Raw genomic sequence first — 23,532 nt, 5'->3', positions numbered from 1 at the left:
CTACCGTTTAAATGGTCCTTATATTTATATTGAGCCTTATATGCTCCTTATATAAATATAAGGAGTTATGCTCCTTATATTTATATTGAGCCATGGGAGCCAGAACTGAAGTGGTTGGTATGTGTGCCGAACTGGGTCCAAACCTTTGTGCGCCTGAACTGGGACCAGATCAGAAGAACTTCAGTTGCAACTCAACCTGAAGTGGAACTGAGCCAAAACTCACAGCAGCGTGATTCCCTGGGACCAAAGGAAAGGGGGGCCGCCCAGCAGGCTTTCCAGAAGCAGGACACTGGGACAGACGGGCCTAACCCAGGTTCACAGCTCTTCGCTGGTTCTTCACAGTCCGCTTCCGCGGTGGGAGAAGCCTGGCCGGCCGAGCCGAGCCGAGCCGCAGCTGTTAGTCGCGGCACCGGCGGGCCGCCCGCGGGCAGCGTTCAGCCCCGATTTCTGCAAGCGCGCGGCCTGCGGAGCCCCGCCCGGGAGGCCGCTGGGCCCAGGCGCCGGGCCGGGGGCGCCTCGCCCGCCCGCCCGCAGCCACGACCCAACCGCGCTTGCCGCCGGCAGCGGGGCGTCTCTGTGTCCGGAGGGAGGACGGCGAGAGCGGCCTTCCCAACCTGGCGCCCTCCAGAAGGCCCCGCCGTTCGGGAGCAAGGAGCCCTGCCCGGAGGGAGAGCGGGCGGGCGAGCGGCCCCCCCAGGCGCGGGGCGGGCAAGAGCCCCGGGCCGCCGCCGCCCCTCCCGGCCGTGGAGGGCTTGGCCTCCCGCAAAGGCCTGTGGGCGCCGCAGTCCTCCGGCAGCAGCAGCAATGGGGGCGCCGCGGAAGGGCGCCCCCGCCGGGACGCAACGCGCGGCTCGCCGGTGCTCCCTGCGCCGCCCGCCCCGGCAGGGCGCGCCCCGCGGGCAGGCCGAGGGGCTCCGGCGGGCAGGCGGGCGCTCCAGCGCCGCCCCGCCCCGCCCCGCCCCTTCCTGCCCCCGCGGAGCCCGTTTCGCTTTCGCTCCCCGCGGAGCCCGTTTCGCTTTCGCTCCCCGCGGAGGAGCGGCGCAGGGCGGCGCGCGCCTCGCAGGATGGCGGAGGCGGCCGCGGCGGTGGAGGTGCGCGGGCTGCCCGCGGCCGTGGCGGACGAGCTGCTGGTGCTGTACTTCGAGAACCGCCGGCGCTCGGGCGGGGGGCCGGTGCAGAGCTGCCGGCGGAGGGGCAGCCGCGCCCTCCTGGCTTTCGAGAGCCCCGAAGGTGAGCGGCGGCGCGGGCGCGGGCGGGAGAGGAAGGCGGGCCCTGGGCGCAGCGGCGCCGTGCCGTGCCGTGCGGCGCGGCGCCCTCCTCGGCTGCCGGCGCTTCTGCCTGGGCTGGAGGGGCCCCCGGCGGCGGCTGGGGGGCTGCGGAGGAGCAGGTCGCGACCCGCCCTGAGGCCCGCAAGGCGCCCGAAGCGCGGGCCGAGGGCGCTGCCGGAGAGATTGGAGCGGGAGGAGGAGCGGGGCGCCCGCGCCTCGCCTGCCTTCCCTGCGGAAGATGCGGGGCGCGGACCTGTGCCTGAAGTGACGCGCTCAGGACGGCGCTCTCGGGCAAGCGGTGGTGACGAGAGTTGGGGGCCTGGGCCCGCTCGCGCGGGGGAATACGGCCCGCTTGGTGTGCGCCCTGGAGAACTCAAATGTGAAACTGCTGATCTTCTAACAAAAGCACGTAACGTGTCCCCGCGATCAGCCTCTGTACCATAGGACGGTGGGGATGGCTCGTGTGAGGGCAAAGGCATGGCTTGTGTTTTACAAAAGGATGGGGGGCAGCCGGGGCGGGGGATCTAGGCAGTCACAAGCCGGATAGCTCAACATTTGTTCCAAGCAAATTGATGGAAAGCGATACTAAAGACTGAAGCCACCAAGCCTGTAGAAGGACAAATCCTGCTGAAGGAGAATCATGTGGCTTCTGTAAAGGTAAGTTTCGTCTTACTGATCTTTCAGAGCTCTGTGAGAGTGTCACTAAACACGTGTTACAGTATACATTGTTGACTTAGGCTTTGGAAAGGATTTTTGAGAAAGCCATCACCAAAGACTCCTGAGCAAACTAGCAGTAGTGGGATAATTGGACCTTTGTGGATCTGTAACAAGTTAAAGAACAGAAAGCAGAGGGCAGCGTTAAGGCAGGTTAGGTTGAACAGTCAGAAATTTATTAAAGCACATCACGGCCATGGGAGAGACAGATGAAACTGTGTCTCTCTAAAAATAAAAGAAGGAAAGAAAACGGGATGCATTTCTACAAACTGAAAGTTGGAGAACAAAGAAAACACACTATGCACACTCAGAAACGAATTAGTACTCAGTAACAGTCTTATCAGCACAGCTGGATTATTAGTGTTCTTATCTTTAGGGATAAGCTTACTTTGGTGGATAGGAATTCCCTGCTTATGAGCAAGGTACAGTTACCTTCCCATGGTCAGACACACACAGCCTCTCTCAATCCCATCAGGCACCTTGGTTGGTTGCTTGATCCAAACTACTCAGTGGAGGGGTGTAAACTGTGGGGTCTCCCAGGGATCTGTATTAGGATTAGTGCTTCGTAATATGTTCATTAATGATCTGGAGTTGTGAGTAGGAAGTGAGGTGGCCAAGTTTGCTGATTACACCAAATTATTTAGTATGGTTAAAACACAAAGGGATCGCAGAGAGATTTATTTATTTGTTTTATTACATTTCTGTACCACCCAATAGCCAAAGCTCTCTGGTCTGTTCATAAAAATACAACATGATAAAATGTAATATATGAACATTAAGAGTTTAAAACAGCATAAAACTAGAGTAAAAATCAGCAGGGAAAGATCTAAAAACATAATACACATTTCAAAATTAAAACTGAAGAACTAAAAAGCCTGGGAAAATAAAAAAAAGTGTTCACCTTCTGCCAAAAAATACTACAATGCAGGCACCAGGCAAGCCTCTCTGGGGAGGGCATGCCACAGCTGGGGGGGGGGGGGCACCAAAAAGAACCTCTTCTACGAAGCCATTTGGCTCACCTCATTCAGTGGGGGAGATGTGGAAGAGGGCCTCCAAAGACGAATGTAGGGACCGGGCAGGTATATATGGGAGGAGATGATCCTTCTGGTAACCTGGTCGCAAGCCATTTAAAGCTTTAAAAGTTAATATCAGCGCTTTGAATTGGGCCTGGAAATGGACTGGAAGCCAGTGTAAATTGCAGAACACTGGTGTAATACTACCATATCAGCTAGTCTCCGTTAACAGTCTCGCTGCCCTGTTTGGATCAGCTGACGTTTCTGGACTTCTCAGAGGCGGCCTCACGCTAGTGCATTGCGATAAGCCAGTCGAGATTACCACAGCGTGGATAACTGTAGTCTCTCTCCAGGTAGGGTCGTAGTTGGTATATCCGCTTAAGCTGTTGAAAGGTGCTCCGCATCCCCGAGGCCACCAGTGTCAGTGCTGGATCCAAGAGCCCCCCCCCCCTTACAAACCTGATCCTTTAGGGGCAGCATAATTCCCTCCAGAACAGGTTGAACACCACCTAGGTGCAGGCTGAACCACCCACTAGCAGCACCTTCATCTTGTCTGGATTGGTCCTCAACCAATCCACCCACTGCTTCACTTGTATTAGATGAAAAGGAGAGGTAGAGCTGGGTGTCATCCACATATTGGTGGCACTGCAGTCCATATCTCTGGATGACCTCCCCTAGAGGATACATGTAGATGTTGAACAGCGTAGGGGATAGAATAGAGACCTGTGGCACCTCACGGCCAGAGCAAGAATTCCCTAGAGCTAATATTTAGCGCTTAACACTCCAAGGCTGCCCAGCCACCCTCACCCTGGAATCATGGAAAACCACGGTGGCGGCGGACGGGTGACCCACGCTTACTGCAGTGCTTAGGCGTCGTCCCAGAGCAGACTGCTCGATCGGCAGTCAGGGCCGGCCCGACCGTGAGGCAGAGTGAGGCAGTCGCCTCAGGCCGCAAATTCTGGGTGTCATAAAAGGGCAGCAGCTTATTATTTACCCCGTTACTGTATTTCTACTGCCATGGAGGGGGAGAGCTGCTTGCGGCGTTTTCTGCTGCGCATACCAAAATAGTTCAGCGAATTTGGGGCGCTGTGCACCTGGGGGTGCGGGCAGCATCTGCTGCTCTGCCTCAGGCTGCAGAATGTCTCGGGCCGGCGCTGGCGGCTCTGCAGCACCTGCGGTGGAGAACGGGCTTCCCGTCACGCGCTTCTCCCTGCCTTCAGCAGCAGGAGGGTGCTGTGGCACTCCAGCCCTGCTTGCGGGCTGCCCAGTGGCATCCGGTGGGCCCCTGTGGGAACAGAACGCTGCCCTTGGGCCTGACCCAGCTTCAGGGCTCTTCTGATCGGCTTAGCTGGAGCTGGCAGGGGTTGAACCTGGGGCCTTCTGCACGCCCAGCAGGCGCTCGGCTCCTGAGCTAGCTGAGGTCTTGCGTAACCACCCCCGCCCCAGGGAAGTGAGCAGAGACTCTTCTCAGTTAAGAACTTGGCTTAACAGAGGAACCAAGGAGTGAGAGTTAATGCACTGTAAGCCCTGTCGGAGGGTTACTTTCCAAGGGTCCAGAAATCCTGGCTGCTCACAGAATCGGAAGGGGCCACGGAGCCCGAGTCCCTGGTCAGCACAGGGCTCTTGTAATTGCAGCCTCCCTGACAGGTGGCCGTCCAGCTCTGCTTCAGCACCTCCGCGACGGAGAGCCCACCGCCTCCGGAGGCAGGCTGTTGCGCTGCTGAGCGACGTTCACTTTCAGGGTCGTTCTGCTCGTGTTTAGCCACACTGCCTGCCTGCAATTTCCACCCCTTGGTTCTAGTCCTGCCCTTGGGAGCAGCAGAGATCTACTCTGCTCCACCTCCCTTTCGGAGAGGTGAAGACTGCCAGCGCATCCCCATAGAAATCTCTTCCCCAGGCCAACCCTAGCCGGCTCTTTCAACGGTTCCGCATGGGGCCTGGTTTCCAGACCCTTCACCATCCGGGCCCCGCTCCTCTGGACAGGCTCGAGTTTGTGAATGAAATGTGGCTCCCTGCAGTTTCCGTTGGCATCGTGGAGGCCAGGGCTCCACAGCGGGTCAGACGTGGGCACAGACTTGGGCCTGGTCTCTGTGCAGAGCACTGGTGCTTTGACCCGCTCCCCTCCTCAGATTTTAAAGACCTCAAAAGCTGGCGTGCAGGACGGGGTGTCTGGACGACCCCAGAAGAGCCCTGCTGGATCAGACCCAGGGCCCATCTAGTCCAGCGTTCTGTTGACCCAGTGGCCGGCCAGCTGCCCACGGGAAACCCACGAGCAGCGGTTGAGCGCAAGAGCCCCCGCTCACGTTCCCAGCAACGGGTGCACATCGGCAGACCGCCTCCGGTACGGGGGGAGCGCAGAGCCATCCGGACTAGTAGCCATGGAGAGCTGCCTCCTCCGGGGATTTGTCTAGCCCCTTTTGGGGCCATAGAGGTTGGTCGCCATCGCTACACTGTGGCAACGCTTTCCATAGCTTGACTGCGCTGCTGAAGAACTCCCTGTTCTCTGCCCCGAATCCCACCGCTCAGTGTCCTATCGTGAGGTGGCCCGGCTTCTAGTACTTGAGAGAGGGAGAAGGAAGCCTCCCTCTCCTCGCCCTCCACGCCAGGCGTTCTGCGCACCTCCATCAAGTCTGCCCTTCCCCTCCTTTTTTCCAAGCTGAAGAACCCTGGGGGCCGGACTCCTGGTCTTATAGGCCCCTTCCAGCCCTGCTATTCCTTGGGTCTCAGAACCCCAGCCGTTGTAACCTCCTCTCATGGGGAGGAGCGCCAGCCCTGGGACCGGCCGCGGCCAGATCCCACTCAGGCTTGCCTAGAAATGAGGCCCACTGAATTCAGCGGGACGTCCCACTCCCAAGCGCGCCTGCCTGGGATTGCAGCCTGAGCTGCCTCCAGGAGCCAGACAGCCCTCAATAGGGCAGCGGTGGCCGGCCGGCAGGCCGGCAGGGAGGGCTCCTGGCAGGCGATTAGACGCCCCGCGGGAGGGGGGGGGTGTTTGCTGTGGACAGGCGGCATCGGGATTCTGACGGGGGGGCAACTCGGAGGAAGAGCGTGAGGCGGCCGGGGAGGCAGACGAGGAAGGCTCTGGGGGGGCCTGGCCCTCCCCGTCGGCAGCCGATGCTGGGGCGGGGGGCAGGGCGTGGCTGGGCGGTGCTGCGAGGCGGCTGGGCGTGCCCCCGCCGTGGCCTGCCCTGCGCCCCCGGGCGCCCCGGAGAACGCGGCCTGGTAGCGCGCATTCGAGCGAGGCTCGGCCGCTCGTCTGGCTGGCTTCCGTGCGTGGGACGTGGGAGGGCGGCCTTCGGCTCAAGGAGCGGGGCGCACTGGGCTGCCCTGGGAGGGGGGCGTGGCCGCGCCCTCCTGCCCCCTGCCGTGCTGCCCCCTGGAAGAGGGCAAAGACGCGCCGTCTGCTGCTCCGGAGGGCACGGCGACATCTACCGGGCCGGAGCTGCCGGGGGCACATCTGGGCTGAGCACGAGGCGAAAGGTCTCGGCGCTAACAGCAGTCCGACAATGGAACCAGTTATGGCGGCGGGGGGGGGGTGCTCTGCCAAGTAGCGGTCTGCTGGCCGCCCTTGGGTGGGGAGCTCTGGCTGGACTGGGCGGCCTACCAGCCTCCCCCGCAACTTTTATTGTTCCAAGTAGTTACGGCCGGGGGGGCTGCTCATCGCAGTCGTGGCCTCCCCCCGGCTCTTTTCCCCGAGCAGGCGAAGTTCAGACTTGGCTGCTCGATGGCTCCAGGTCCGGGCAGAGGCCTGTGCGTTCCCCTTCCATGCCAGAACCGCCTCCCTGCTTTTCTTGGGTCTCCGTGCTTGGCTCCCCGGTGGCCGCGCGTGTGCAGGCTGCTTGGGGGTGCCTGTCGAGCGCCAGCGGCCACATCGGGGGCCCCGGGACGTTTATGGCCTGCGTGGGCTGCCTGCGCTGCCCTCCCTTCGGGAAGGCGGCGACTCCTCGCCCTTGGCGGTTGTGTTGCCTGGGAAGCGGTTCCTGGGCCCCGCTGCGGGGGCGGGGGCTGCAGAAAACTGCCCCGCTGCCCCTTGGCACTTCTGGGGAACTGAGCATCACAGCAGCACCCTCCCACCTGTGTTCCCCAGGAATTAGTGTACATAGGCATGCTGCCTCTGATACTGACGGTAGCATAGAGCCGTCAGGACTAGTAGCTTAAAAAGGAGAGATCTCATTCTCAGTACCAAGTTTGCTGTTCAACACTGAATAGGCTATTCAGCTGACAGGTACACAGGCCTGGTGAGCTTCTAATAAGAACATTCTAAAATCAGCACATATGTGTACCTTTTTATATAGGAATTACCTTGTAGCTAATACTAGGGTTCACAGTCTTAATTATCTTGTTGATATTAAACATTCCTGAAAAATTAGAGCATACAAAAAAGGCTTAAATGTGCACCTTTCGGACTAGATACAATCAATTCTGAATTATACTTTTAAGAAGGTAACTTCTTAATCAAAATTTGCCAATTAAACCCAAGTCTATAATTTTTCTAGACGTCTGTATATCAAGTTTTTTTTTTGGTGAGTACACTTTATACAATATTTTTGCCCATTAATTGATAAGCAAAAACTCAAAAGTACGCTTTTGACTTGGAATAATACTTACACCTGTTCATAACTCAAATAATTCTTTGGCCCAAGCAGTAGGGCTTTAACTCCGCATTTTCTCTTTGGAAACCATCCGGGTCATCTTGACAATTGTTTTTTATGCCAGATACCCGGAATTCATTGTGAATCTCCTTGTGTTTCTGCATTGTCTTCCCTTTAATACAATTACTGCTTCTTTAGTTATTCACATTTTTGAACTCTTATCATTAAACATTTGGCATTTGCATTTTATAATGAGATAGTGATTTAAGAGAGGTGGGTTAGCGCTTTCTCAGTAGTCTTCCCAGCAAGTCCAATAAGGCAAAATCAGCCATTTCCTAAAAATCCAGGATGTGGCCACCCACATGGATGGCCTTAGAAGGGGTTTAGACAAATTTATGGAGGACCAGGCTTTCCATGGCTACTATTCGGGGTGGCTATATAAAGCGCTGCCTCCAGTGTTAGGTGCAGGCTGCCTCCGAGTGCCAGGGAGCATGAGCAGGAGGGCGCCTTTCTGCTCCCAGCCCTTGTGGGCTTCCCCTCTGGGGCATCTGGCTGGCCACCATGTGCACGGCATGCTGGGCTGGGAGAGCCGTCGGCCAGATAGCAGCGTGGAGGCTCTTCCATTTTCAGGCCCTTCCTTCTGTCCTCTCAGTTACCTCCTACTGTCAAGTCAGGAGGCTTTTGGGTGGGGTGGGGTGGGGTGGGGTGAGGACAAAACCAACGACACCTCTGTGGGTTCTTGGGCGCTCCTATGGCTTGTGGTGCCATCTGCCTCTTGCTGACGGCGGCCCTTCTCTGTGGGTGGAAGGTCTGGAAGGGGCTTGCTCAGGGCCATCAGGAAGGAAAGTTCCCTAAGCAAAACTGGCTTGGGAGCTGGGTGGGTTACTTGTTTTATTTATATCCTGCCTTTCAGCCACAAAATGGCTCTTAGGCAGCTAACAATAAATCCAGATGAAAAACAAAATCTTAATTCAAACACAACATAAAAACAAATTAAAATGCAACCATCAAAGTGTTAAAACAGCACCAACCAATTAAACCCCCCTTTAGTAAAACGTATTTGCCTGCTGGTGGAGGGGCCAAGCTAGTCCCCCTTGGGGAGGGAGGGGATTTCAGCGCCTGGGCTGGCCACTGAGAAGGCCCCCTCTTGCACCCCCCACCAAACATGCCTCCGATGGAGGTGGTGCCAAGAGAAGCCCCGCTGGCCCCGGACCTTAAAACCCAGGCAGGCCCTTGCAGGAGAAGGCAGCCTTTCCAGTTGATCACCTGGTGCCGAGCTGTATGGCGTTCTTTGAATTGCGTTCCTTTGCAGCATGTGCCGTGGCTTGGCTCGCTCACTAGGGCCTCATTGGGAGTTTATTTGCTTTGCAGGCGCCAGCAGTAGTATGCCCACGCCCTTCCTCTTAGGGCATACTGCTTCCAGGAGACCCTAGAGGGAGAGGGGCAGGTGAAGGAGCCTCAGAACCTGCTCTAGCTGGATACCCCCCCATGCGCCATCTTCCACCAACTGACCTGTAGGGAGGATCCTGATTATTTTAAATCTGTTTTAATTTTAATGTGTTAATATTGCTAGTTGTCATTTCATTCTTTTTCTTTTACTTGTAAGCTGCCTTGGTAGGATTTGTATCCTGAAGGGTGGCATATAAATCATTGTAATCATAAAGAATAACAAACAACCCTGTGGTCTGGCTTGCCTGTGTTGATTGAAAGAGGGCCCGCAGGCAGGGGTGGGCGGCAGCCCCGTGGGCCCCTGCACACAATCTCTCTGCACGGACATGTCCGGCTCCTGTCGCTGTCCTCAGTCGCACCAGTGTGGTGGTGTTGGGTGCCCGGTGATGGGCTGCGGGGCGCCAGAGCACTGGTGTGGGTGGGCAGTGGCCCTGGCTGGTGCTTTCGCAAGAGAAGGGCTGAGGCCTGGCGTGGCAGCCTCCCTCGCTGTGGGACCTTGGTTTATGGGTCATCCTCTGGTGTCCTTGCTCTCTCCCATCCAGACGCGCAGAGTGTCCTCTCCAGAGCTGACCATGTCCTGCAAGATGCCAAGCTGCTGGTCCAGCCCGCTGCTCCTCGGGATCATGGGAAGGTGGTCCTCCGGGGCCTGAGCCCCCAGACCAGCTTGGACCTGGTGGAGCTCTACGTGGAACATATGTTGGATTGTGAAAAGGGCGGCTTCTCCATCTACCGCAGCTGTTCCGGGGACCAGGCGCTGGTGCAGCTGCAGCAGCCACTCAGCAACGCAGGTACCTGGGAGGGCCGCCACTTCCTGGCATGTGGGCACGGCCTCCGGGCCAGGAGGGAGCGCCCTAGTTACCCGCCATGCTGGCGCAGAGCGCTTGCAGGGAGTTCTGTGTTTGCATGTGCGAATCCTCCCCAGTCCAGGGGCAGCTGCGCTGAGCTCCACGGTTGGGGCTGTGTCGGCAATGCTCCCCTCCAGACGTGTGCGCCTGACACTTCTGTTCCTCCTGTCTCCGAAGTGCTGCTGTTACCCAACCAAGGGTTCTAGGAACTCCTGTGCTCCTGGGCTGTTTTTTTCTTCTTCGGTTTTTCAGGCTATATACACGATAAGTGCATGTGTGTGTGTGTCCCCGGCATAGTCTGCCTCAAATGCTGAACGTCATGGGCCAGAGGGAAAGGGAGGGAATGTCTCACTGGGGCTTTCCTCGGAACACCTTCCACCCATCGCTCTTTGTCATTTCTGCACAATGTCGAACGTGTCGGCCAGCATGGAACTGGCTTCTCGCAAATCTCCGCTCTGCTTATACAACACTTTTCTCCTGCCCCTTCCGGATAATGAAGCTGGAGGCTGCTGAGGGAGATGCGTGTGAGCTTCCATGTGCTCTCCTGCCTCTCCTCCAGAATGCTGCAGACTCTATGCTAAATTGCATATACAGTCAGGGCCAGAAATATTGGAACAAGGATAACTGTTTTGGCAGTTGGCCTCCGTACACCACCACAATGAAGTTGAAAGGAAACACACTGGACTTCGCTCCCATCTGGGTGTGTGTCCTTTCAACTTCAATGTGGTGGTGTGCAGAGGCCAACTGCCACAACGGTTATCCTTGTTCCAATATTTCTGGCCCTGACTGTATCTCCGTTCATTAATTTAATTTCTAAATAGTTCATGTTTATATGACGATATTTGGTGGATGATTGCAGAGTTCACCCAGAACTGCCCCTTGGGGTGGGGCGCGCGCGTGTATATTGCAATGCCACAATCTAATCGGCTTTCTGTAGTGGTTTTTCCATGCACGTTTATTTTGTTGATTTTAGTTCAGTTTATCTTTAACATATTAGTCGAAGTATTTGGTGTGAGGCTGTTGGAGGTGCAAATCATGCAGGCAAGCCTTTCTCTGAGCAGCACCTCCCCGACCGGCCAGTGCCAAGTCCCTTGTGCTGTAGCTGCGGTTCACCACCAACACCCCCTTCCTCCAGGTTGGCAGTGGGGGGCGATGACAGGCCCCCCCTGCTACTCCTGAGCCTGCTGCTGACGCAGCTTCACGGGAAACCTGCTGCCAGGCCAGTCATTTTCTTGACTGCGTATTCTGTGGCTTGGCAGCACGTTGCGTGCTTGGCTTCCCACTTTCTGGATCGCCTGGACGCACTTCCCTGGGGGTGCAGTGGCCAAACCTGCTTGGATGCCTCAAGTGCCGCTTTCTGCCGGGGCAGCCCCTCCCCAGGGTTGGGCCCTGCCCAGGATGTGGTGGCAAAGACCCCGGACATCCATCACAGTGAGCCGCGGCCCAGCCCGCTTCCAGAGGCGTGGGTGGCATTCTGGTGCTGCAACTGCTGGGCAGGCCTTGGGGCATTCTCTTCAGGGCTGCAGGAGACCGCACCCGTTGCCCTAGGTGACCACCTTGCTGCCGCCCTCCTGGCAGCCACCGCTGCCGCAAGGACAGGCACGCGTGGGCCAGAGTGCTGATGCAGTGCTCAGCCTGCTTGCTCCATCTCCTGGGCAGCCTGGGAGAGGTCAGGTCGGCCGGCGAGTGATGCCCACCCCATCGCTTTGGCCCGGCTGCCTGTGTGTCCCTGAGTGCGCTCCCAGCCTGGCTTGGGCGGGGGGCCAGACCAGAGCTGTGCTCTCGGCCCTGGCGCCGTTGGCTGGCCAGGTGCTGTGCCTGTGTGTGGCCGGGGGAGGCGGGAAGGGCACGTGGGCTGTTCCAGTCGTGGGCCAAGACCCAGGGCCTTCAGCAGAGGTAGAAGTCAACTGGCAATGCTTTCGTGCATCTCAGGCCCTGGAACAGTTTCACTTGTCTCTTCTGTAACTCGCGCCCGGCTTTGGTCGCCCATTTGTCTCCCTCTGCTGTGGGCAAAGCAGCAGCGATGCTGCCGGGCTTCCCAGAGGCAGCTGGTTGGCCCGTGCTGGGAATCATGGATGCTGGAGCAAATGACCCCCTCCCCGCCCCCCAGCCTGGTCCAGCAAGGTCTCGCCTTTCCTTGTGTACTGGGGTCAGAGGCTCTCCTTCACTCAGGGAAAGGCCCCAGGTACTGCCGGTGGGGGCAGATGGGGGGGCTCCATCTTCCTTGCAGAGCTACTGGGGCCTCTTGACTCGGTTCCTCTCTGCTTGTCCTGGCAGGGTTCCGGGCCTTGGCGGAGCAGGTGCAGGGCCGGGCCCTGGAGGGGGCCAGCCTGGCACTGGACTGGGTGGAGCGGACAGATGGCCTGCTTGTCCGGAGCTGTGGTGGCAGCCAGCTGAGACAGGACCTGCTGGAGCTCTACTTTGAGAGCAAGCGGAGCGGCGGAGGGCCCGTGCGGGCAGTGAGGCTGTTCCCCAGGGCCATGTTGGCTGTGGTCTCCTTCGAAGACAGTGCAGGTATGTGCCAAAGCTTGGCTACCAGGCCCCTTGACCCATTCAGGGCAAGAGTGCCATTTGCGTGCAGGCCCTTGTTGCCATAGATCATGTCCCAGAGACTTTGGAAGTAGCTTGCAGCACAGAAACTCCCCGCGTTAAGCGGTGGGCTTCTTCGCAGCTAGAGCCCCTAGCTCAATTCTGGAAGTCCAAGCTGAAGCCAGAATCCCTTCGGCATCCTCCTTCCCATCATGAGATTGTCATACATGGACTAGCACACCAGGTTGTCATGAACAAGAGTTCATAGAGACCTCCCAAGGATTCAGGCCAGCGGTTACCCCTGCTTTACAGATGACGATCTCGGCGAGGTCTTGCCAGCTGCAGGCCTGTTAACGCCCCTCTGCTGACCTCTGCTCCCCGCCTGAGCCCGTGAACGCAGAGAGCGCTGAAGGCGGTGTCTGCTCCTCCCTGCTGCTTTGATGTCTCATCCTGGGTGCCACCCTGACCCCCTCCTCCTCTCTAAGGCCCGCAGTGTTGCCTGGGCCGGTCCCGACAGCGAGCGGGTGCTTGGCCTCCCTCGCCCCAGCTGCAGGGGGCCCCTTGCGGATATCCCTGCGAAGGCTCATGGCCCAGTTCTCCGAAAACGGGGATCCAGCTGCTTGGGGTGGTGCTTCGGTCCCGTTCCCTGCCCCCCACATAGAGCCCGTTTCCTGGGCAGCACAGACCTCTCTGGGCCAGTGTCTCTGCTGGGCATTGAGCCCTCCTGCTGCGTTGCCCCGCGCTTGGCTGAGCAGGGCTGGGCCTGCCACGTGCTGAGCACTGCCCCGCTGCGCCTGGCGTTTCCCAGCTGGTGCGGGTCTGCTGGGCCGGGGTGGCGAGGAGCCTTCTGCCCCGGTGAAGTGCCGCGTCCTGACGGGAGCGTGAAGGGCCACGATGCTGCAAGTGCTCTGTGAGTCTTCAGGGGCTCACACGCCCAGTGCCCAGCCCAATTGCTGGGTTCCGCCAAATAGAAACAGCGACTTCTGGCGGGTCGAGGCGGGATGTTGTGCCTCCCTGCACAGGGCTGGAGGTGAAGCGCAGATCCCAACCTTTCTCGGGCCCAGCTGCGTTTGCAGAGCAAACCGAGTGTTTCCCTATTGCTTTTACACATTTTCCTTAGTGCTGCTCTGAGAATTTCTCCCACATTCTCATTCAATTTCATAGGAAAGAAATTGCTTTCGAAAAGACAATTAAAGGAGAAGACATTTTGGAGAAATTCTCATGGGTGGGGTTCAGGTTCTTGTGCTCCCTTTTCTTAGAGGGTAACTGAGGACTGTGTAGGAGTGTCTTTCACTGGACAGTCATCTCTCTGTACCTGCACTAGAGATAAGATGCATCCACAATCACCCCTCAGAAATTTAACATTTGGACAACTAGAGCTGAGCCAACATTTCTCTGAAAAACATTTCTAATTTTTCTCAGAAAAGTCCTGAGATTTTTCTTTTTCTCCCCCCCTCAGAAATAAAAGGTCACTCTGCAGAATTTCCCCAAATTTCCTTCCCCATGTTTGGTGGGTTTTGCCTACCCCCCCATGCCCCGGAATGACGCTAGGGATGGGGTATTGTGAAGAACGCAAACAGGGCTACCAACACACTGGCCGCTGTTGCTGCTTGCAGTGGCCGTGCAAGAAAACAAGGCCCGCGGGGGGGGGGGGGGGAGAAGCTGTGCTATGGCCTTTGCCAGGCCATATTGTGAGAAATGGTTGCAGAGTTTCTCCTCCCACTGGAGAAATTAGGTGAAATTCTCCTCCCAATTTCCCTGCCCACAAATAGACTGAGAATGTCAAGAGGTCACTTGTGCATAGCTCTGATTTTCATAGCTCAGACCTGATTGTACCTCCCTTCTGCCACATGGGGGCAGCATTAAAAAACAATGCTGTCAACTCCGCCTGGGCGATCCGAACGTGGGGTCAGGTGGTTCCAGCATAATTAACAGAGTGTACGGGGATCTCGTGGCGGGGGGAAGTGTGGCTGCAGGAGAAGCCAGTTGGGTCTCCCCAGACAGACCTGTAGGCTGACGGTCACCCATGCGTTCTAGCTGGAGGAAGAGAGAGAGAGGGAGGTGCTTCCTGTCCCCTCCAGTGTGGGCCTTTTCTCTAGCCCTAGGGACACAAACTTCTGCTTTGAATGCATTCAGTTGAGCCAAAAGGCTATGTGCAATGCAGCAGTAGGGGGTCGCCTGAGATGCAAGCATCACCAAGGGGTCCTGAAATCAGTAATTAGGCACTGCAACAACTTTCTGCATTTTATTTCTAACAAAATTCAAACTGGTTTTGTTTTTTGCTGCAGCTGCTGCAAATTGAGCCGCTTTCTAGGTTACAAAGTCAACGTTTATCATTTAAAAATTTCTGATTACGTTTTGGATTAATAGGAATGTTAGGAAGCTCCAGCAAAGCCGTAAGCAGTTGTTATGCCTGGGGCTGTCATGAACAATGTGGAAGACCTTCCACAACAGAGAATAATGCTCAAATACAGGACCTTGTCTCCAAGAGGCCTCCGGGGGCCACGGCTCGCGTGCCCTGCAGGTCTGAAAGTGCAGACGCCTGTCTTAGCTTACACAGGATAGGAGGACCTGACACATCATCCTTGACACCAAGCGTCTGCTTTGTTACGGGGTATGCGTCGTAGTTACGTCTAACCGCTGATGAATGGGTTGACTCACAGCATCATGCTGCCTCGAAAGCTGCCACGCTTCCACTGAGTGTTGACTTTGCTGCGTAGTTCTCTTTTTTGCATACAGAGTGCTGTACTGTTCTGGTTTTATCCTGTGGGGTTAGCAGAAGCTGAAGGGGAGAGAAATGTGTCTGAGGCCTCGTGGCTGAGTAGGACATGAACCTGGGTTTTCCACATCCAGGCCCCGCACTTGATCTTCTCTGCCTCAAGATATATTCCCTGGCTGTGGCAGGAATGCTGGAGCAGGCAAAGCAGTTAGTATAGCTGCATCTTCCCGCTTGGGGTGTCCTCTTCACCCCCAAATCAGAGGGGTTGAATACTTTGCACTGGGAGAGCGATGCTTTTACTCAGGAAGCACAGCAGACCTTCTGTTGCAATGGCTCAGCCTCCCCCCGCCCCTGCCAAAGCAGCGGTCCAGGGAGGATTGCTCCCCGCAGGCCGCTCCTGGGCATTTTCCTTCTCCAGCCCCTCCTGTCGTCCTTGCTGTGCAGTCAGTTTGTCCTGTCCACCAGGGGTGACGTTTGGTTGCCAGCTGTTTGGGCAGCCAGTCTGGGATCAGGGGTGCGGGTTAGTTTATCAAGCAGCAAGACATGTCAGCTCTCTGTGGCATGTGGCTGTTTGCTGGACTCTGGAGAATTAGTCAAGGGCAAGTTCTCTCACCCTGCGTGGCTGCAGGGGCAATTGCCCCGGACCTCACACATGGGGGCAGGGGCACATCCGCACTGGCAAACAGTGCCATGTTCCGGGGTTTGACATGATTGGAACCTCTCCCTCTGGCCAGTGGAAATGTAACCCCAGGGGCAGGCGCAAATCTGAGCAAATTGGGGTTGTCCACGGAGGGCTCTCTGCTCTTAATGTTCCCTTCTTGGATCTGCAGGCTGAATCTAGATAGCTGTCAGTCTTCTGCCCGCCCCCCTCCCCAGGCCAGAGGGCTGGGCGACAGCTGTTATATTTTCCAAGAGAAGCTGATAGGCAGAGTGGGCAACAATGAGAAAATGGCGCCACTCCGAAATCGTTAGGAATATCACACAAAAAAACCCACCTTCTAATTAAAATCCATAAAATCACTAAACGGATCCCACGGTGCGTTGGTATGCTGTTCTGCCATGAATGCATGCATTTAAAACGCCCCTTGGAGATCGCTCTCGCAGTTTGCGGCCGGGCATGCCCAGGCGGGCCTCCTGCTCCGGAGGTGGAGCCCAGCTGCTCCCACGGCTGAGCAAGTGACACCCTTATTGCCCCCGGCCGCCTTTGCTGTCTGGGCCCTCGGGGAGCCTGCGAAACTTTTCACGATGGTCTCTGGCCTCAGCTGCTTCTGACGGACTCTGGTCTTGCTCATGTTCTTCTGGGCTGTCAGCTGGCTCCAGACAAGCTGGACAAACCCATCAGCACCTCTCAGAAAAACACCACTTTTCCAGCTGACTGGGAGACAGAGACCTGTCTCCCCAAAGGGACCAAGCCCCCCACATTTAATGGGATGATTGCAAAATCAGCAAAGATGTTGTTGACACGGTTGCTGTGAGACAGGAGGGGGCCTCAGGTGAGCCTTCCGCCCCTGAGCATATTGGGAGTCTTGACTATTTGGGTCTCAGCTGGTGGGGGGCAGAACTCGGGCACACAGGGCTGCTTTCGCCTTGGCTGCTCAGTCCTCCCCCAGCCCGGCCGTGGGACAGTGTCCCGCCAGCCTGGGGGTGGGGTGGGGCCTTTCAGCCCAGGTTGTGCCCAGGTCTCCTTCCATGCCTTCCGTGATTCCAGCTCCTCTCTCTGCAGTGGTGGAGCGGGTGCTGCAGAGACCCCATCGGCTCCCAGATTGTGACCTGGCTGTCTCCCCTCACTATGACTTCCTGGAGCCTGTGGAGGAAGAGGAGGAGGCAGTGGCAGGAGGAAGAGCCCCGCCAGAGGACAGTGGGAGCCTCCCGCTCTGCATTTCCCTCCCCGAAGCAACCATGCGGCAGCTGCTGCAGTCGGATCTTGTCTTGCAGGAGCTGGGGGCCTCCGTCCCAGAGTGCACGTTGCAGCTGGACGGAGCCGGCCTGAGCATCTTGGGCGGAGATCCGGCTTGCCGGCGGCAGCTGCAGGAGGGCATCAAGGTGGCCTTGCGGGGTGTGGTCCAGGAGCGCTTGCCCTTCTCCGCATGGGCCCTGGGCCTCCTGCAGCAGCAGGAAGTCCAGGGGCAGCTGGCAGAACGGCTGGCGGGGCGGGGGGTGGCTGCCTGCTACATCCCTGCTGCGGATGAGGTGCTGGTCGTGGCCCTGCAGCCTGCCGCTGCCCGCCTGGCCACGTCCCTCCTGGGCACGTTCCTGAGCCCCATCACCCTGCCTGTGTCAGAGCGGCACCTCCTGGCCCTGACCTCGCCCCGCTGGGCCCAGGTGCAGGCAGGGCTGCGGTGTTGCCTCGTGCGCCTGGCGGAGAGCGGGGAGCAGCTGGAGGGCCTGACCCTGTCGGGGCTGGAGCAGGAGAACATGGCGCAGCTGGAGACCTTCCTGCAGGACAGTGTGCCGGACGAGAGCCTGGTGGCCATGCAGGCTGCTGCCCTCCGGTACCTGCAGCTCTACCACCACGAGCTGCTGGCTGGCATTGCAGACGTCACGCTGCTGCCCCTGGAGGGGGCTGACATCACTGGCTTCCGGGTAAGGCGGCGGCAGCGGCTGGGCGCTCCCTTCCTCGGGCCCTCTGCCCCCCTCCCCTCGGAGCTATGCCCAGCGGCTGCTCTCCTTGCCCGCCTGCCTGCTCCTCCCTTCTCTGCACTCCTCTCTTTGCTTCTTCTCCCTCGGCTGTGCTTTGGGAAACCTTCGTCTGCTTATGATCTTGCGTGCCAACCCCGGAACCTCCTTACAGGGCTGAGACACAACCCTGGGGAGTTTGAAGTGTGACCCTGAGCATGGGCAGAGTGCTTTCCTTCCTCCAATTGGGTAGTTGCACCATCTGTGACCTCTCTGGCCCCCAGCCCCTCTGGGCTGGGCAATGACCTGCTGCTTGGGGTGCCCCCCCCCACGTGGCCCTGTGGAGCCTGTCCTGCTGCCTGGGCATGATTGGGGCTGGGGGACGCTTGTTTCCTGCTGGGAGGAGGCGTTGCCGCCCTGGCGTGCCATTCCATTGTGACAGACTGGCTGGGTCTAGGAGCGGCGACGTCTGCCAGTAGAGATGGCTGGGGTCAGATCCCACCTCTGTTGCTTCCCGAGTCATCGTCCTGTCAAGCAAAGCCAGGTTGGCCTGCTGACATGTGGGACACTGGCCAGGCCTTGCCGTGGAGTACAAGTGCTGACCAGCTGTGGCCTGGGGCCCCCTGACCCTCCGCCTCTCGCCCCGCCCCATGCAGCTGAGCGGCGAAGCCCGTGCCTGCCAGGTGGCGGCTGAGTTACTGGAGAGCCTGCTCAGCGCCATCCACACCCAGATAGTCCCGCTGCAGCTGCCCGGCATCCACCGCTTCCTGCTGGACGAGCGTGGCCAGGCCGTGGTCCGGGACGTGGAGAGGCGCTTCCATGGCATCATTGGGCTGGAGCGGGTCAGCTGGCATCCGCTGGAAGCCCAGGTGCGAGTCCTCCTCCCGGGGCCCCTCTGCAAGGCAGGCTGGGGGTGATGGAAGGGGGCGGGGCCTCCCTGGGGAACGTGCACGGGGGGGCTGCAAAGCCAGAGGCCATTGCAGTGGGGAGGGAGGTGGTGGTGGTTATCCTGAGGCTGAGGTCCTTAGCTGGGCAGGGCAGGGAGACGGAGCTGGTGTTTCCCCCAGCGAGGAGGCACTTCCCGTGTGTGCCTTGCTCTCTCCTGTGTGTGTGGGGGTCCGTCTCCAGTGCCCCTCTCTTTGGTCCCCAGCATGAGCTGGAAATGTCTCAGGAGCCGCTTTCTCTGAGCTGCCAACGGGATCCCCTGCCAGGATCGGAGCCACCGGGGCGCTCAGGCGGTGGGGCCAGCGAGCGGAGCGGAGCCAACATGGGTAATGTAGCACCCACCTGCCCTGCTGCCCTCCTGCAGAGGCGGGCGACAGGCTGATCTCCCTGCCCTTGGACAGGCTTTGAGGCTGCCCAGGCCAGGCCTTGAAGCCCCTGCCTCCCCCCCCGCTGCTGGCGGTTCTACGGACCTGGTGCAGCCCGCTTGGCCGAGGGTGCGGTGCTGCTGGGGATTTGGGACAGCTGCCAGAGTCGCCAGACACACCCTGTCCCCTGCCAGCCCAAGTGAGCCTGGCCTGGCTGTTTCTACAGCACCTCGGAGCAGCGCCTCTCCCTCCTCTTCCTCTGCAGAAGAGATCAAGGGCCTGCTGGCTGCCCTCCAGTCCTCCGGCGGGGGCACTGTTTCTGGAGCACAGGCGGGGGGATCGCCGGCAGTGGGGGGTGGCGAGGCGGTGGTGGCGGAGGACCTCTGCACAGCGCCTGAGCCAGTCGAGGCAGCTGCACCGCCAGCCGGCCTGGAGGGGGCAGGCGCCTTGGACCGCGTGGAGCCAATGGAGGACGGGCCCCTGTCCGGCCCTGGTGGCAGCGCGGAGGAGGAGGAGGAGGCCCAGCTGCTTCTGGCCATCCAGCAGTCCATGGACAGCGCGCGCCTGGAGGAGGAGGAGCTCCGGCGGGCCACGGAGCTCTCCCTGCGTTGCTGGCAGGAGGAGCAGCAGGCGCCCGACCCAGATGCCGCCCTCCTGTCTGCCCTGAGCGTCTCGCTGGAGGTGGCCGATGTGGCTCAGCTTGTGGTCTGCGTGCGTTTGGAGGAGGATGTGGCGCCCGTGGCCCAGGAACTGGAGATGGCGCTGAGGGCACAGCTGCGGGAAGAGACGCTGCACAACGAGGCCTTACGCTCTCTGCCCACCCTCTGCCGTGGCTACCTGGCCCATCTGGAGCGCAAACACGCAGTGCAAATCTCGCTGGCCGGAACGGTGGCCGTGGTGCGTGGCTTTGTGGACTACCCCGTGGCCGCCACCCGGGACCTTGCACTGCTGCTCACACGGTTGCTGCAGGGAGAGGCAGCGGCCACCGCCGGGAGCAATGGAGACATCTGCTGGGTCCGCTGGGAGTCGGTGGGGCGTGGCTCCCCCACCCCGTACTCAGCGCAGGCTAGCGCCCTTCTGGAGCAAGCATGGCGCCGTGGACACAAGCGCATGGACATCTTCTTTGACGGGCGGCCCTTCAGCATCGACTTCGAGCGCATGGAAGAGCATGACCTTGGCAATGCCTGCTCTCTGCCCATTGGCCGCACTGAGCCCCAGCCTGTCCCTGCCCCAGGTAGATGCCCCTGCCACGCCCCAGGTTGCTGACTTCTGCTTTGGCACGCTGGCCTCTTGGATGCAGGTGTTGGGGGTGGGCGAGTGGAGCCTGCTCCTGGTTTGGGGAGGGCTCCTGCCAGGCACGCTCCTCCTCTTCCTCATGGCAGCAGCCACCTTTGCAGGCCCTCCTGAGCTTCCAGCCCTGGCTGAGGAGGAGGTGACGCTGGTGCCTTTGACGGAGGGTTCGCAGGAGTTCCGGGAGACCGTCCGCCGCTTCTATGACACGCTGGAGGATTTCCACAACAAGATCCGCATTGTCAGGGTATGGCCAGGGTGGGGCGCTGTCTGTCTGTCCAGCCGGGGGTTTCTGCAGGGATGGCCACCCAGTCCTGACCCGGCGCGTGCCATTCTTGTCTGCTTGCGGGGTGCAGGGAGCTGAGTGTTGGGTCAGCTTCTTAGCAGGCGGAAGGCCTGGGGCCAGGGCCTGCCACAGGAGCCCTGCAGGCGGCTCCTTCCTGAGCCCACCTGACTCAGGGTTGTCTGTGCGGCGGGGTCCCAGGCAGGGTCCTCTCCCAGCCCTCCCTGGAGATGCTGGGGGCTGAACCTGGAACCCCGTGTGTGCCATGCAGGCCTGAGCCACCATCCCCACCTTGAGTTTCGGGGGGCTCTCTGGCTGGCAGCAGGGCAGGACAGGGCAGCTCAGGGGACTGGCCTGGAAGAGGCCGGCTCCCTGGGCAGGGGTTCCCTGATCAGCCCCGTCTCATGTAGGTGGAGAAGCTGCTGCACCCACTGCTTTACCAGCAGTACCGCCTGAAGAAAGGGGCCATGGAGAAGGCCTGCGGGCACCGGGAGGTGGAGCGGGTCCTGTACCATGGCACCACCGAGCAGTCCAGCCGCGAGATCTGCCAGCACGGCTTCAACCGCAGCTTCTGTGGCAGGAACGGTGAGCGGGGCCTCGGTGGTGGGCTGGGGAGGCCTTGGGGTGCGCCTTGGCGGGAGCAGCTGGGGCCATGCTTTCGGGGGGGCACCGTTCGTGTGCCTGGAGTGGCGGCCTTGCCCACGCTGCCCAGCAGGGAGCCAAAGCCCCGCACTTGGCGGTGGCCCTCAGCACCACCTCCCCCCAGGGCTCCTGCCACCCTGGCTGCACAGTGCACTGTGTTTGTGGGGGCCCGGTCTCCACGCTGGGGTGGGGATCCCCAGCACCATTTGAGCACAGCTCCTGCCTGGAAACAACCCCAGCTGCAGGCAAGCAGGGTTGGAAGGCTGGATGGGCTCCTTGACCGCCCATTTTCCTTTCCACTGCAAATATTTCCCATCCCTGCTGCTGTGAAGCTGCTCTGGAAGTGGCCAAGGGGAGCCACCAGCAGGAGACTCAAGGGTTTGCCAGGGGAGGGGTTTTTTCAGATGCTTTGTACCTCCTGAAGGTGCTCCGAGCCTCGCTGAAGAAGCCCAGCATCTGGGAAGGGAGGTGGCAGGGATGGTTGGCAGCCTTGGAGGAGAGGCGCCTTGGCCTTGGTGTGGCCAGGAGACGGGCTGCACCAACACTCCCGCTGCCGGGTGTCCACCTTCACACTGCAGGGGCCTCCTGGCCCTGCAGCCGGCGCTGACGGACGCGTCTCCTTCCCCTCCTTCTTGCCAGCCACGCGCTATGGCCATGGTGTCTACTTTGCCACCAAGGCCTACATCTCGGCGCAGGACCAGTACTCACCCTGCGGCAGTGACGGCAACAAATACATCTTCGTGACCCGGGCGCTGGTCGGGGACTACACAACAGGCACCCAGAGCATGCGAGTGCCCCCCGTGCGCAAAGGGGACACAGCACTCCGGCGGTATGATAGTGCGGTGGACAACTCCCGTGACCCCGCTGTCTTCGTCATCTTCAATGACACTCAGGCATATCCGCAGTACCTCATCACCTGCCGCTGGTCCAGGCCACGCTGAGGGGACTTGGGATGGAGGACGTGGGCTGCTCTTCCGCCCTGATCTCCCCTGCCGCGCTCCCCCAGAGCTGCTTCATTGGCCGTCTGATTCACAAGTGTCCTTTCTGCTGTGGGGTGAAAGGGAGTCTGTTGCCAGCTGGAAATGGGGGCAGGGTCTTGGCCCGACCGCCTGATCTTTGGCCCTTCTGAGTTGGGAAAACTGCGGCGAGTCCGGCACACATCTGGCTGGCCATGCAGCTGTGCAAAGGGCCTTGGTCACATGGGGATTGCAGCTGTCCCGCCTAAGGACTCTGTTGGCGGGGGGTGGGGGGGACACACCACAACAGCAGTGGGGGGCTGCTGCTGACCTCTTGGGGGGGGTTTAAAGGATGGGAAGTGCTGCATTCAATAAAAAGCCACACACAGCTTGTCTCGTGCAGTGGGTGTTTGTCCAGGGGTGGGGCAGGGGAGGCCCAAACCCTCCTTTGTTGTGTGACTCTGAAACGTCGGCAGAGTGCCAGGGCGTGGTTGGTGGAACCCAAGACGTCTGGGATCTTTGCAGAACTCCTGCCACCGCGAGCTTAACGCCCGAGTTGTGTTGGGTCTTGGTGCCTGCTCCTCGTGCTGCTCCCCAAAGCAGCGTGGCTCTTGATGACCAGCAGCGTGCAGCTCGGGCGTCTGTTTGGCTCCTTCAATGGGAATCACCTCTTCTAGCGGCGGAACCTGTCAAATTCTAGTTCTAACCTTCAGAACTGGCTGGCCTCCTCTCCCTCCCTCCCGCTGCTGAGTTGAATTGCCCATCAGGGGATCCGGTTCCCAGAACCTCGTGCTGCCTGGCCCCCTCCCCTTCTTGCAGCCATGTTCTTAGGGGATAGGAACATCGTTCGACCTGCAGCCTCCTCTTGGTCCGTCTAGCCCAGGGTTAGGCAACTGTTGGCCCTCCAGAGGTGTTGGAGTACAGCTCCCCTCACCAGGGGCGTTGCTAGGGTCTTAAAAGATCCAGGGCACAGGCTCAAATTTGCGCATATATATATATATACACACACACACACACGAGTCTAAGCGCACATCTAATATATGTGTGTGTGTATAGATTACATATATACATAAGTGTGCATTGACCCCCCCACCCCACTTCAACTCAAACCCCAATTCAGCATTTTGGAAAACATTCCACTTCTGCTGTGGCCAATTCGTAGTTGGACCATTTCAGCTCGGCGCCAAACCTGAGTCAAGATTTGGAAAAATGAGTATGCTTCCTGTTGACTAACATGGGAAATTAGAAAAAAAAACTAACTTTTTTCTCTTGGTCAGAACTGGATAATTTCAGGCTTAGTAGCCCC

The 23,532-nt window shown here is 59.1% G+C and overlaps 2 protein-coding genes across 7 annotated transcripts in view; one reads left to right on the top strand and one right to left on the bottom strand.

The window, feature by feature from the left end:
- Positions 1–23,532, bottom strand: part of LOC146346433 (protein lifeguard 1-like) — an 86,138-nt gene that overhangs the window by 59,465 nt on the left and 3,141 nt on the right. The gene's annotated exons all lie outside the window — the stretch shown is intronic.
- On the top strand, positions 1,003–22,618 carry PARP10 (poly(ADP-ribose) polymerase family member 10). 6 transcript variants are annotated; one of them, XM_084854662.1, is made up of 10 exons: positions 1,003–1,230; positions 9,579–9,824; positions 12,159–12,395; positions 16,853–17,712; positions 18,402–18,614; positions 18,896–19,016; positions 19,321–20,289; positions 20,453–20,592; positions 21,039–21,213; positions 21,910–22,618. In XM_084854662.1, exons 1-10 carry the CDS (start codon positions 1,065–1,067, stop codon positions 22,209–22,211), a joined length of 3,429 nt encoding a protein of 1,142 aa, XP_084710788.1. In that variant the 5' UTR covers positions 1,003–1,064; the 3' UTR covers positions 22,212–22,618. The 6 variants fall into 6 exon arrangements, with proteins under 6 accessions (XP_084710788.1, XP_084710786.1, XP_084710787.1 ...); XM_084854660.1 differs by having other exon boundaries at positions 19,282–20,289; XM_084854661.1 differs by having other exon boundaries at positions 20,441–20,592; positions 21,910–22,617.

This window comes from Heloderma suspectum, chromosome 4, assembly GCF_057233095.1.
Source record: "Heloderma suspectum isolate Gila_16-S chromosome 4, 16-S_ref, whole genome shotgun sequence".
Lineage (NCBI taxonomy): Eukaryota > Metazoa > Chordata > Lepidosauria > Squamata > Helodermatidae > Heloderma > Heloderma suspectum.
Note: the sequence above shows the minus strand (reverse complement) of the source record. Positions and strands in the feature narration are given on the sequence as shown.

Excerpts from the sequence above, each read along its gene's own strand:
- PARP10 (XM_084854658.1), top strand. The coding sequence starts at position 1,065 with ATGGCGGAGGCGGCCGCGGCGGTGGAGGTGCGCGGGCTGCCCGCGGCC. Across the intron at positions 18,615-18,895 it reads GGCATCCGCTGGAAGCCCAG|CATGAGCTGGAAATGTCTCA; the intron begins GTGCGAGTCCTC and ends TTTGGTCCCCAG. Across the intron at positions 19,017-19,281 it reads GCGGAGCGGAGCCAACATGG|CACCTCGGAGCAGCGCCTCT; the intron begins GTAATGTAGCAC and ends CTGTTTCTACAG.